Raw genomic sequence first — 14,939 nt, 5'->3', positions numbered from 1 at the left:
TTAAGCACACGGCTACTTCATAGATTGTTAGATAGATGCTGAACTTCAGTAAATGTTGAGGACTACTTAAACATACACTGTAGTACAACTAATCAAGGAGTTCCTTTCTTTTTTTTTTTTTAATCCTTGAGTGATCAACTCGAGTTAGAAATAAAACTGCTGCTTACATGTACTTTCGTCCCGAGTTGTTTTTTCAAGAAATAACATTCTAGAACACTAAAACAAAGATTGTAACGCAGAACTATCGGCTTCATTTCAGTAGATTCTTTTCACAATGTAGTGAGTGGGATTCTTTAAGCATTAGAAAGAAATGAAATTATCAACAAACCCCCGCCATTCTCCTGTTCCAAGTGGAAGTCAACAAACCACCGATGCTAATGGTGAAGTTAATAACGCGATTTGATTGGTCACTTTTCTAAACGACGTCACATGCGCCATTTCACAAAATCAACAGAGATGTATATTACAGGGTATTATAATTATTTATTTCTTAAGACTTGAAGTGTCGTTTTGGACTGAGAAGGAAACTAAGGTGAAGAGATTGAAATAATGGGCACTCTTATCTTTTAAGTCTTTAAATATGTTCTTAAATTAAACAAAACGATCCACGTTTAATCTGGCAAAGGGATATCTTATTGCAATCTAATGGTGATGGGGGGGGGGGGGGGGGAGGGGGGTATCAATAGGATTTTTATGCCTAGCGTGTATTCGGAACTCGTATTTTAAATTCAATATTTTAAAAGATTTTGCCCTGTCAGTTTAAAGGCCCTATATAGTTGTCTATCGGTAATGAATTAAATTTCAGGTATGGCATCATTTCAGGGGGTAAGATTTGTCTATTAGTGTTTGGATTTTAATATATCCTGAAGTGGTTTTCACCAATATTTAATAAGAAATGTCGTACTAATACTGGTCGAGCAGTGATTCGTGAGCAGGAGAAAATTCCCTTTTTTTTTTTGAGGAAAATTCATTTTGGCCTAGCTGCCATGCAGGTACTAGTAAATACCAAGGAGAGTATACAGTACCTTTATGGTTTAAAAAAAGAAAAGAAAAATAGAAAGAAAAGCAAAGTAAAGTAAAACAGTGCCATGTATGCACTTCAGTGTGTATATTTTCAGTAATTATCATGGAGATTATAAACCAGCTATTCAGCCATGTGGACTCCCTTCACCATTTTCTCCTGAAGACGGCCAAAGTGATTGGCTCCAGTCAAGAGTTGGAGGACAGGTTGCTAAGAGACGGTGACAGTAACAGGTAGGTTGCTAAGAGATGGTGTAGTGTGAAAGGTAGGAGGTTGCTTACCAGTCCGTTACCAGCCCATTAAATTTACCATCTCCCTCCTCCCCATTGAAAATATATTTCTTCTAATTTTTCCACAGCTATAGGAGTCTTCTGTGTGATGTGATGGTTGGTTCTACAGACAGTGTTGGTGCTGGTGTCCCTGTGCCAGTCGATTACACTCCGCTTACCAAACTGAGTGAAGTGGGCATCAACGTGATTCAGGTAAAATATATAAACACATTTCCTTCAAGGTAACTGATTTTTGTTCTCAACAAAGTTATTTTTTGTTTAGATAAAAGTCCCAGTCATCATGGTTAGAGATGGGAAAATGATTTTTATGACTTTTTATATAATGATTGAGTGAATAAAATGAATAATAATAAATACATAGGTAAATATAAATAAATAATATTGCCCATTCAAAATAATCCAGTCATCACAGATCTCCTTTAACAAAGACAGTTTTAAATCGTTGGTTTTTTTTAGCTGTTGCAATCACTCTGCTTGGTTTAAGATACATTTATACATACTAAAATTGAAATGCATTCTTTTTTTTTTTTTTTTTCAGAAACTCGTCAAGAAAAAATGTGAAAAGAATGTTTTTTCTTTTGGACACTACGAAGTGAGATATCTCTATGATGTTAATACGTAGTCATTGTAGAAAACTTAAGCCAACTTATATATCTGAGAGATAAAAAATAAAACATCTCATTTGCTTTACTTTATATTTTAAGGCTGCCTATCAATGATGTACAAGTATTTTGTGTATTAATCATATTATTATGTAAGGCATCTTATTTATTCCAGTAGGCCATAGATTTCCATGAGTACTGTAAATTATACATGTTATATATGTTACACTATCAGATTTCTTTTTGAGCACTTTGCTTAAATTGCATATTCAGCTTAAGAACTTAGTTACTCATGCTTGCTGTTTTACCTCCAAATACTATCTACTTGATAGATACTGTAACATCAGTGGTTGAACCAATTTTGTGTGTTACATCCAAGAATTAATGTGTATTATTTGTCTTTGTTAATGATTTCAGCTCTCCCATAACTCTGCAGCACAAATATCATCCTGCCTACGCTCAGAATATGCCTATCCCAACCACACTAATGCACTGCTGCACTGTAGGGCGTGGAAAACACTTCATTCTAGGTATGTCTACGGGACCATTCAGATTGAGAAGAGCCGAGTGCTAGTAAGGCTGTGACCTAAATGTGGCAGGCCTACATGAAAGGAAGACCACTAATCCTGTAATGGTCTCTCCGCCTCTCATGTAGGTCCGCCATATTTAGTTCAGGGCCTTAATAGCACTCTGCTCTTCTCAATCTGAATGGTCCCTATGACTGGGTTCCCATATTTAGATCGATCTAACAGGATTGACCCTTCTCCGAGGAGTTCCTTGCTAAATTGCTTTCAGCTTTAACAGCTTAGATGTCTGGCACACCTACTGAAGCTTCAAAACGATAGTTAATTAGTATTACCCCCCTAGCAGCTTCAGTAGGCGTGACAGATATCAAAGCTGCTTAAGTTGTTTGCAATTTAGCAAGAATCCCCTTGGAGATAGATTGATCCACAGTTAGTACGATACGGTCTGGGAATGGTCCCTATAAGATGTCCTACAGGAGAGATTTGCAAGGACATTCAACTGTACTACTATTATGTAGTGTACCAGTACCTTGCCCCTCCCCCTCCATGCATGCACGTGCGCGCACACACACACACACACACACTGTTGCATCTCATATATATAACATCAAATTTGAAAAGAAGTCTAGCCTATATATGTAGTTGTATTACAGTAAAAGCACAAGAAAGGCTGCAAAGACTGAAATTTTTTTAATGATTACCAAATAATATATAGCTTTATGTGGAAGATTTATAAGAGTCATTAGTCACTGTTATCGTAGTTTATGCATGTAAAGATATCTGTGTTAGGCTCATGTCAGATATCATTATGTCCCTTACTGTGAAATACATGTGTTGTTCCTGGCATTTCTAATTTTTTACTTTTTCTATGATATTTTCAGGATAGGTGACCAGCTGATGATGTATCTTCTAGAGAGACAGTCAATGTTTGTGCCAGTTGGTCAAGACTCCTATATACAAATAACAGGTTAAATGGGATTAATATTTTAATGTGGTGATGATTTTTTTTTCAAAAAAAGTCACAGATGACTTGAAATTTAGCAAAAATAGGATTTATATGAAGAAAAGTCTCCCCCCCCCCCCCCCACAACATTTAAGAGAATAGTACTGAAAATATTTTTTACACCATTTGAAAGAGTACTTTTCTATACTCTAGTATATGTATGTGGTATGTTTCTTCTTAATTTGAAGTGCTGGGTATACTTAGTGTCATTTTGATTTGATACTACAGGTGTTCCAGTGTATGATATGATATCTAGGATAGAAGGTACATGTTCACAACTAAACCCCACCTGCCATTATGGTGGAAAAGATATCACAGGGATGGTTTCTAACATGGGGAAGAGGAAAAGGACAATGGATGGAAAGCAGCAAAGTAAAGGTCTTTATTTTTAACTTATTTATTTATTACTTATTTTTTGACATGGACAAAATATATCTCATATCTTAGACAAAAGATATGGAACAATTTGCACAATAAATTAAAGCTATGTGTAAGTAAATGAGATGAAAGCACTTCTAGAGAAGAAATTGGACAGTTCACAGTGTAATTATCGTAATTTGTGCATTAATATCATCATTTAAGTATTGAGTATTGTTAGCAGGCTTAGATAGATATAGTTATAGTAGTTGTAGTGTCACATTTTCATACTTTTAAAACAGTTTCTTTTGTTGGTGAATAAATTAACTTTATGGTATTGTTCAGAATTAATACTGTGTGTTTATGTTATTTTCATACAGTTGTTTGAATGTTTGCTTGAAAGATTGTTTTCAGAAGAAAAGTTCCACTCTTAGATCGCAGTCAAGGTTTTATATGCACTGTATTGCATCCAGTCAACTTTAAAACATTTTTTTCTCAGAGAAGGCGCTGCATCCTAGTTGTGAACAACCTGACAGTCAGGGTATTGATGGAATGATGGATGATATTCCATGCAAAAGGCCAAAAATCATTGTGGACTCTCAAAAAGTTCAACATTATAGGTGAGTCAGATTACAAGCACCTGTTATATATATGTCAGTATGAAATCTGTTTTTGGTTTATAATAAAAGGTACATTTTAAAAGATTGTTGATGGTTATAAAATGACCATGTAACAGCAACAGGAAGTATCTGTTTGGATTTCTTTCAACTGATTTCAATCATCTGGACATCTGCGTCGAAATGGGTTTAAAAAAAATGGTAATTTCAGTGCTTTTCCATTTATGCCCAATGTCAGTATCGCAGGGTTAATTGAAAGTGCTCAGTCACCAACACACTTTTGCAGGGAATATTTTGCCATGTTGACCTGATCCTTTTATGCATTCAACCTTTTAGGCATTTTTTTAAAAGAAATGTGACTTAGTTTGAAATGAGCCTTGCAGTTATTTGACTGTTATTTTAGTGTTACATAGGCAAAATGGTAGATAAATACTAGAAAATTGTTTTCTATTTGTGAATATTTAAATAAGAATTCTAAGTGTGCCACGGGTTCATTATTGAGACAAACTGTACTCTAATTCATTGTGATAGCTAAAGTTTTGTCACATGTAGTTTCCTCTCTTGTTTAGTCATCACAAGCAGTTGCCCAGAAAGAATATGTTCTATGCAAGGAACTTGAGAGAAAAACTACCAAGTTAGTATTATAATTATCTTCTTTATATGGTAGAGGAACCAGATGTTGTCTGAGGAACCAGTTGTCATATGTAAAGTTTCCCAGATTTTGAAATATTTTTTGTGTGTTTCTGGGGCTGGCGTGCTTCAATGTGGACTGGAAAGTTAGAATTATATACGTTTTTCTATAACAGGCAAAATGCTTATTTAATTGACTGTATACTGATGTTCATAAAACTAGTGAAATCACAGAATTTATTTTATGAAATGTATTGTTTTCAGACTCATTTCACCCTACTTGTGTTGATGATCTAGTGGAGGAGGTATTTTTAAAGATAGATGTCACCACTGCAGCTTCAGTTTCCATGGCTACTGTGTCACATGACAAATGTAGTGAAAAGGATGTGAGGGAAGCTACACTAGATGTTACAGTCACCAGTGCAGTCAAACCACTCCTGTTTTGTCTACTTGAAAATTTGAGGTGATCAGAATGTTTTACTTTTTATCTGCGTCTGTCGTCCTCGCCGTCGTCGCCGTCGTCGTCGCCGTGCACTTTTACCGATAACACGATAAGTGGAAAACCATTTTACCTTTTGGCTTGAAACTTACAGAACTGATGAATATTCATAATACGCAGGTCAAGTTCGAAAATCAGCATGATCGGGTCAATTATAGGGAATTTATGCTGTTTTTTCACTTTTTTCAGCATATATGCATCACCGATAACACGATAAGTGGAAAGCCATTTTACCTTTTGGCTTGAAACTTACACAACTGATGAATATACATAATATGCAGGTCAAGTTTGAAAATCAGCGTGATTGGGTCATTTTTAGTGAATTTAGGCGATTTTTTTCTCTTTTTTCAGCATATATGCAGCACTGATAACACAATAAGTGGAAAACCATTTTACCTTTTGACTTGAAACTTACAAAACTGATGAATATTCATAATACGCAGGTCAAGTTCGAAAATCAGCATGATCGGGTCACTTTTAGGGAATTTATACTGTTTTTTCACTTTTTTCAGCATATATGCAGCACTGATGACACGATAAGTGAAAAAACCATTTTACCTTTTGGCTTGAAACTTGCAGAACTGATAAATATTCATAACACGTAAGTCAAGTTCGAAAATCAGCATGATTCGATTATTGTTAGGGAATTTATGCTATTTTTTCACTTTTTTCAGCATATATGCAGCACTGATAACGCAATAAGTGGAAAACTGTTTTTTCATTTGGCTTGAAACTTACAGAACTAATGAATATTCATAATATGCAGGTCAAGTTTGAAAATCAGCAAGATCGAGCAATTTTTATGGAAGTTATCCTGTTTTTTTTTTTTGTTTGTTTGTTTTTTTTGTTTTTTTTTTCAATTTTTTCAACACTTTTATAACACCGATAACATGATAAGTGTAAAAATGTTTTTCCTTTTGGATTGAAATTTACAGAACTGGTGAATATTTATAATACGCAGGTCAAGTTTGAAAATTGGCATGATTGGACTATTTTTACAAAAGTAATGCTGTTTTTTTCCCTTTATTCAGCATACATGCAACACTGATAACGCATTTTAAGGAAAACCAATCAGCCTTTTGTCTTGCAACTCACAGGAGTGATCAATCTGACCAGTATACAGATCAAGTTTGAAAATAAGCTTGATCAGTTAAGTTTTGATGAAGTTATTAGCCTTTTTGTATATAAGTGGTTTTTCTTCAGATTTAATTCTTAAGCATGTTAACAGTCTCATTACGGAACTAATTGGATATGTAAAAGTGTTGTTTTAACATTTTCTGCTTCTTAACAATATTGTTAGTTGATTATATAAAAATGACGGTAAACCTATTATCGTGCATTGTGTAATAAAGTATCAAAAATGGAAAGGAACTCATCATTGCAGTTCGTCAGATTAATCATTCACTATGTTCAGAATCTCCAAATGGAGCTAATTGGACATTATAAATTGTTCTATTGATATTTTTCCTATGTCAACAATTTTCCTAGTTGATCATTTGAAAATGACAGTTAATTGATTATGGTTTTATGTAAAAAAGGTGTTGAAAATGGAAAGAAAATCATTTCAGTACAGTTATCTCTTGTTAACATTTTGGCGTTTTGAAAGTGTGACCCTAACTTCCATGTCCTTGGAGACCTTTCCATATCACATTTTCTGAATATCCATGATACTTTTATTTTTTTATAAAAAAATTGATGGTCATTATGTTGTTAAGTATTATGTTATATTGCATGAAAGTTAAAGAAAACCCTATTTTGGACACTGCTGCCAGGATAGCGATTAAGGGAAAACCATGTTACTTATGATAATCAACCTTACTGAAAAGACTGAAGTGCAGCTTGTGTTGGAAAACCATCGTAATTGTTTTCTGTTTTGAAAGCAATGCAGTACAGTGCTATTTGGTGCAATAAATGTATATGGATAGTAGGCAGTTAATTCAGGGTTATAAAATAATTTGCTTAATTGATTTTCAAGTTATTTCAGGGTTATAAAATAATTTGCTTAATTAATTTTCAAGTGGGCATTAAATGAGATTACATAAACACACATTGAGATTTCATTGTAAAGTCCCATCGGTTTAGCTTTCTTAACTGTGTCACATAATTAGGAATCGATGATTATTATGCAGGTAAATGTTATTTAATATGGAAAATAAGTTTACAAAAAAAAAATATTGTGTAACGCTTACATTAATGCTAAAGATGAAGAACAGTGCCTTATTATTCTCAAACTCAATAGGGTTATTCATATCATGTTAGTAATTGTACAGCTAGATTAAAACTTTGAATACCAGCTTTATTGGTATTTTTGTTATGTTTTATTTTACATTTTCTCTTAATTTTTTATGCTGTTTTTTCACTTTTTTTAACATATATGCAACATTAATAACACAATATAAGAAAAACAGCTTAGCCAATTGTCATTATACTCACAGGAGTGGTCAATCTTACAAAAATGCAGGTTGAGTTCGAAAATCAGCATTATCGGGCCATTATTTTAGAAGTTGTACTGTTTTTTCAAATTTCCTCAGATTCAATTCTTAGGCATGTTAACAGTCTCATTATTGAACTAATAAGATACTTAAAAGTGTTTGTTTGATATTTCCTGCATCTTTACAACATTGTTAGTTGATTATGTAAAAATGATGGTAAACTTGTTATCATGTATTGTGTAATCAAGTGTCCAAAACGGAAATAAACTCATATCATTGCAGTTTGTCAGATTCAATCATCCACATCTGCCATGATGACCATGATGGGAAAACCGTGTTACTTATGATTGTCAAACTTTCAAAAAAGAAACACAGGACTAAAATGCAGCCCGAGTTGGAAAAGCAGTCTAATGGGCTTCTTTTTCTGGAAGTTATACATTTTAGTGAAATATTCATTATCTTTTTGACATATTCATTGTGGGACTCGGAGCTCCCATGGACATGAAGCCGGATGGTAATCAAATTTTCTACATGTTCATGCTATTTATAGTCAATAATCAAAAAGTGGTGATAATTATTCTATAATTTATTATGTAATGTTACATCAAAATTGACAATAATCTTTTTGCACTGCTACTGCAAATATTATGAAAAGAAAACTGTGTTATTTATTATTATATTTAACTTTAGGATTGGCATGCAGGTCAAATTAGAAAGCCAGGTTAATTGGGTTATCATTTATTATTGAATTTAATACAATTTTGAGGGTCAGTCTATAAATTTCCCTTGGGTATCACTTCGCTAATTTCAGTTATAAAGTAATTTGCCTAATTGATAGGCTACATAAAGCACACTTGTGATTTGAGATTACATAAAGCACACTTGTTGATATTTTCCTGTAAACTTCCATAGGTTAAGCTCTCTGCTAGATTAATAATAAGGAAGCAGTGATAATTATGCAGGTAAATTTTGTTTAATATTGCAAATAAGTTTATATATGTGTGTGTGTGTGTGTGTGTGTGTGTGTGTGTGTGTGTGTGTGTGTGTGTGTGTGTGTATATATATATATATATATATATATATATATCAAACTGAAAGATTAAAGTTTGAATAGCAGCTTCATCGGAATTATATTTACCTCTGCCAAGGAGGTTATATTTCCACCCCTGTTTATCATCAACATAACTCAAAAAGTTATGGACCGATTTTGCTGAAATTTTCAGGAACTGTCAGAAGTGGGCCAAAGAGGACAAAAATCAATGATAATCAACAATTGCTACCTTGGCAGAGGTCTGCACTCTCGGAGTGCTTTTCTAGTTTTGTTATGTTTTCCTTTATAATTTTTTCTCAAACACTTGCATTTGTGACTTTTAACTCTCATCCGCCTGAGACTCTGACATTTCTGTATTTCCACATAAGCAGTTGTATTGTTTTTTATGTCTTTAAACATTATGTTACTTATGTAATATTATTTTATGCACTGTCATCATTTTTCAAATATTGAGACTTTCATCATGTGACTTTGGTCTCTCATGGTCCTGAAACTGTAATCTTATTGAAAGGGTAGATTGAGACCATCTTCTGGGACTTCCGGAAGACAGTCAGGTTATTAAGTTTATATTGCCTGGTATCTATTTTTTCTTCTGTTGGAAGACCATCAAAATGAAGGATGGATCAAAATAGATACTTTGGAATACTGTCAGAGAATATCTCTGGGTCCGCTCATGTTATTGACCATTTTACCTGTTGTGCATGATTAAAATTCGGTGTTGACTGATAGTGCTATTATAAGCATTATTTATTATTGCATCAAAATTGACAAAATGACCTTTTTTGCATCTTTATTTTCTGTTTTTTGTCTGTACATTTGACAGCTTTGCTGCCTTGTTTTATTTGCTAAATTGTGGGTCAAAACTGAATGTTTGGATTTTGGATTGTAAATTATAATATTCAGTCATTGTCTCTAGACATGTAAATGTAGTTACTAATACTAGTTGCAAAATAGGGTAATTTTGATCATATTTGGAATGTTTGGAAAACTTAATGAAATAATTATGGATATAGTTGTATAGGGTCATAAGCTTTGATTTCAGTCTCACTGATGATGTAATATATTTACATTTGTTTATTTATATATTTTGCATTTTGTAATTCAGAATCAGGAATTCTAATGGCACCCTCTTTTCTTTTTGTATGTGTGCAATTATGTAGCTCTATCCTCAACATTTCAGGAAAAAGTCCATCATATATAGCTTGTTGAACTATCACTGCAAAGCACCACAGTTGAAAACCTGCAGACCCAGAGCCAGAAGGTTTCCCAGTAGAGGAGAAAGTTCCCAGTCAGCAGCAGACAGGGTGGTTAGAAGAGGGAAGATGGGAGGTCCAACAGTGGCCCAGTTGTTAGAAACACACTCCAGACACAGACAGGTGACATGATACAGCAATTCTAAATATTTTTCTTTTTTTTTTTTATAAGTTGAAAAAGTGACGATAAGGTATGTAAGAATAAGAGGAATTAAAATATTCAATAATAATAATAATAAGAAGAATGATAATAATGAATAAATGTAGGATTGCACCAGGTGTACCTCAGGTCCTTGGTCCTAAGAGTATCTCACATTCATTTTTAATTAGAAAGGAAGCTCAATGTTTTGCTGAATGAAATAGACATGAATTTTTCAAAGGTTAATTTGATTCTACATGATGAGCATGTAGTTTGGGTTGTTTATATTGTATTGCATTGTATTGCAGAGTTAATTGTTTTAGGTGTACCTATTTTTGAGATCTTTGTTGAAGAGGATAGTGCCACTCCAGCTGTTTGGGTCTCCTTACAACAGAAGAGTATTTCTTAAAAGTATCCTTTATATTTTTTCATCTTGAGATACTTTATTTTAGCATTTAAAAATGCTGAAAGAATTTAGTGATTAGTTAAGACTTAAGATGTTGATGCTGAGTATTAAAATTAAAATCAAGATGTGGTGCACATTGTGATGAAGGTGAAATTTGGACAAATTTAGTTTATATATTTATCCCAAGAAAATACCACTCTTTTATTAATAGCCTAGAGTAATGCTGATATATATTTATTTATCTTTATGAAAAAGTTCAAGTTTTAGTAACCTTGACTTGTATCTTAGATGTTCGAAAGTTTGTTGGGCTTGGAAGATATGAAACTTTACAACTGGGTGAAATTATGAGAAAAATGAAGGTAAGTGGTGGAGAGAGAGAGAGAGAGAGAGAGAGAGAGAGAGAGAGAGAGATAGAGAGAGAGGGTAGCTATTAGAATTGCTTGTTTTAACATTCACACATTTGTGACTCTCTATGCATCTAATAATAAAGTTTTTTATTGTCTAAAATCCATTGTTTTGTTTTCAGCAGACTTTGCACAATTTATTAAAATATGTCTACAATAAAGATAGCAGCAAGATTTAATGCAATTTCCCTGTGGAAATATTAAGTTTGAATAATACAATCAAGTAAACATTATGATATAAAATCTTATGCATTAAGAGAAAAAAACTTTCACACAATGTTTCAGGTGTCTCACTGCAAGTGGTTGAAGAGTGTAAAGAACCCTGTAGTGAGGGAAAACCTTGTTGCCATGGTGTTGTGGTGGATCATGACCAGGGTTGTCATGGTTACACTGAAGGTAATTTGTTAAAAAGAAAATTGAAGCTGAAATAATTCAGGATCAACATTTCATTAACATATTTTTGTATTTCATTATTTATATTTTGGCCTGTCATGCTAGCACAGACAACATTGCTTACAGATATGGCAGTTGATTGGTATAATGCTGTTATTCTACTAATCGAGTGCAACAAAATGTCAAATTATAGATCTGACCATCTTTTATCAATAAACTATTTGAAATTGATAACTAACAATTTTAGATTTGTATTATATGTGTTCTTAAAACTGTTTGTCCCTCTTGAACTCTTTCCGTAACTTAGTTCTGTGGAATTTGATGTTTTTCTTTCAGTCCTACTTTTACATCACAGAGACAGGGCCCTATAGGTATCACACCTTCTACTTCAGGAAGAGACTCTGGATGACACTCAGAGCCAAGGGGGTGTCCGGTTAGTTTATTTATTTATTTATTTATTTATTTATTTATTTATTTATTTATTTATTTTTTCCTCCACGAAAAAGGCGATGTTTTTGTTTGTATGTTACTTAATAATACATGTGTTTTGCCAAAACCAAAAAAAGGTTATGGACAGATATTGATAAAATTTTTCACTTAGAATCAAGAGATTTTGGTGATCTATTTATTGATTCATTAATAATGAGAAATGATTTGTCTTGAATTCTGTGCTCTCTAAAAGCTTTTCTGGTTTATTTATTTATATATTATTTATTTTTTGTGAATCCAGTTTTACAGGAGAATACTTAAAAAGATTTGAGAATTTTCAGTATCATGCATGGTACTTGGCAGATGCCATGCCAAGTAATCATTATTCATAACTGATAAGTACATAGCATTGTGATTATAATAGGAGTTAGTTTCCATCTGTTAGTGTTTGATTTTGGTTCAAATGGTCCTTTAATTCCAGATTTCTTAAAGTTGGGTACCCTTGCTCCAATGAGCGAGAAGGAAGCCATGGAAATGATGCATGCTGGGATATCTCTGGGTTGTTCTCAGTTACGTCTACTGCCCAAGTTGTCCTCCTTGAGACCCATAGTCAGCATGGGGCTGGGTATAGGTACACAGGTGAGGAAAAAATGGAGTTGGCTCATTCATTTGTTAGCTCATGTTGAGCATAAATTGGAACTTTTTATAGCCTTCCATGTAGCTGTACAGTAAACAATGTGCTATGTTTCTGAAGTTTTCAGTTTTTCAGAATTCACCATTCAAATGACACTATAATTGTGCAAATACATGTAGCTGTAGTTCTATTTGTTTCATTGTTTACACTTTGTGGTAATGATATGGTGACATTTTTCATTAGTCACAGGATCATCTAGTTTGTTGTATTTTTATTCTTAGTGTAGTCTGTTTATTTTCATTTGATTCAATAGCAAATTGGCTTAGTAAACATTGTCCTTAGGCTTTATATCTTGTACATATATTTTGTTTCTTATTCCAGGCATTATCTGTTAAACAGCAGCTGTCAAATGTGCTTCATGTTCTCAGTTACATCAAGGTTTGTCTTAGTTCTTGTTCGGGTGCCAGCCTTATATCTTATACAATAGTTATGCTACTGAAATATTTCAGCAAATTTAGAAATAATTGTCTTTCATAAAAGAATATAAGATACATGATAAACTTTGAAGCACATCTTAAATTGATTGTTCTGTTTTTTAACTGAAATGAAAGGAAAATGTGGGAATGATTCCCCCTGCTGTGATTCATAATAATAATGCCTTTAAGCCTACTATGCACATCAATGAAGTGGAAACTTTTTTATGTACAGACACAGATGTGTCTGTACATATAGCCATCATCTGCGTCTGTCGTTGCCGTCGTCGCCGTGCACTTTTACCGATAACACGATAAGTGGAAAACCATTTTACTTTTTGACTTGAAACTTGCAGAACTGATGAATATTCATAATACGCAGGTCAAGTTCGTAAATCAGCATGATCGGGTCACTTTTAGGGAATTTATGCTGTTTTTTCACTTTTTTCAGCACATATGCAGCACCGATAACACGATAAGTGGAAAACCATTTTACCTTTTGACTTGAAACTTACAGAACTGATGAATATTCATAATACGCAGGTCAAGTTCGAAAATCAGCATGATCGGGTCACTTTTAGGGAATTTATGCTGTTTTTATGTACAGACACAGATGTGTCTGTACATATAGCCATCATCTGCGTCTGTCGTCGCCGTCGTCGCCGTCGGCGCCGTCGTCGCCGTCGTGCACTTTTACCGATAACACGAAAAGTGGAACACCGTTTTTGCTTTTGGCTTGAAACTTACAGAACTGGTGAATATTCATAATACGCAGGTCAAGTTCGAAAATCAGCATGATCGGGTCACTTTTAGGGGATTTATGCTGTTTTTTCACTTTTTTCAGCATATATGCAGCACCGATAACACTATAAGTGGAAAACCATTTTACCTTTTGACTTGAAACTTACAGAACTGATGAATATTCATAATACGCAGGTCAAGTTCGAAAATCAGCATGATCGGGTCACTTATAGGTAATTTATGCTGTTTTTTCACTTTTTTCAGCATATATGCAGCACCGATAACACGATAAGTGGAAAACCGTTTTACTTTTTGACTTGAAACTTACAGAACTGATGAATATTCATAATACGCAGGTCAAGTTCGAAAATCAGCATGATTGGGCTATTTTGAGGGAATTTATGCTGTTTTTCCACTATTTTCAATATAAATGCAACACTGATAACACAATATAAGAAAAACGGATTGGCCAATTGTAATTATACTCACAGGAGTGGTCAATCTTACTAAAACGCAGGTTGAGTTCGAAAATCAGCATAATCGGGCCATTATTTTAGAAGTTATACTGTTTTTTTCACATTTCCTCAGATTCAATTCTTAAGCATGTTAACAGTCTCATTATTGAACTAATAAGATACGTAAAAGTGTTTGTTTGACATTTCCTGCATCTTTACAACATTGTTAGTTGATTTTGTAAAAATGATGGTAAACTTGTTATCATGTATTGTGTAATAAAGTGTCAAAAATGGAAATAAACTCATATCAATTCAGTTTTTCAGATGCATTCATCCACTATGTTCAGAATCTCAGAATGGAGGAAGTTGGACATTTAACACTGTTCTATTGATACTTTTCCCATCTCATCAATTTTCTTCATTGGTCATATAAAAATGGCAGTAAACTGTTTATTTTGTTTTATGTTAAAAAAGTGTTAAAAATGGAAATAAACCCATTTCAGAACAGTGCTGTCTTGTTTACATTTTGGCATTTTCAATATGTGACTTTGAAGTTCCATGGGCCTGAAGACTTTTGCTAGTTACA

General features: G+C 33.5%; 1 protein-coding gene across 7 annotated transcripts in view; it reads left to right on the top strand.

Annotated features, from left to right (window-relative positions):
• The window catches only part of LOC106151756 (telomerase reverse transcriptase), a 31,911-nt gene that overhangs the window by 462 nt on the left and 16,510 nt on the right, over positions 1-14,939 (top strand). For 3 of the 7 annotated variants that reach the window (XR_015334451.1, XM_087012622.1, XM_087012626.1), the window contains exons 2-17: positions 1,119-1,254; positions 1,380-1,503; positions 1,850-1,903; positions 2,331-2,443; positions 3,319-3,404; positions 3,669-3,818; positions 4,297-4,417; positions 4,984-5,048; positions 5,309-5,507; positions 10,207-10,402; positions 10,742-10,829; positions 11,113-11,183; positions 11,514-11,624; positions 11,958-12,054; positions 12,532-12,689; positions 13,066-13,122. Coding sequence is in view for 6 of the 7 variants with exons in the window: in XM_087012622.1 (XP_086868748.1) it covers positions 1,127-1,254; positions 1,380-1,503; positions 1,850-1,903; positions 2,331-2,443; positions 3,319-3,404; positions 3,669-3,818; positions 4,297-4,417; positions 4,984-5,048; positions 5,309-5,507; positions 10,207-10,402; positions 10,742-10,829; positions 11,113-11,183; positions 11,514-11,624; positions 11,958-12,054; positions 12,532-12,689; positions 13,066-13,122 (1,818 nt within the window). In the remaining variant the exon portion in view is untranslated. Of the gene's footprint in view, positions 1-437; positions 533-1,118; positions 1,255-1,379; positions 1,504-1,849; positions 1,904-2,330; positions 2,444-3,318; positions 3,405-3,668; positions 3,819-4,296; positions 4,418-4,983; positions 5,049-5,308; positions 5,508-10,206; positions 10,403-10,741; positions 10,830-11,112; positions 11,184-11,513; positions 11,625-11,957; positions 12,055-12,531; positions 12,690-13,065; positions 13,123-14,939 lie in introns of those variants that run through there. The other 4 variants (XM_087012623.1, XM_087012624.1, XM_087012625.1 and 1 more) reach the window with 4 other exon arrangements.

This window comes from Lingula anatina, chromosome 5 (genome assembly GCF_051362555.1).
Source record: "Lingula anatina isolate TDL-2025a chromosome 5, LinAna3.0, whole genome shotgun sequence".
In the NCBI taxonomy this organism is placed as follows: domain Eukaryota; kingdom Metazoa; phylum Brachiopoda; class Lingulata; order Lingulida; family Lingulidae; genus Lingula; species Lingula anatina.
The sequence above is the reverse complement of the archived record's forward strand: the minus strand, read 5'-3'. Positions and strand labels throughout refer to the sequence as shown.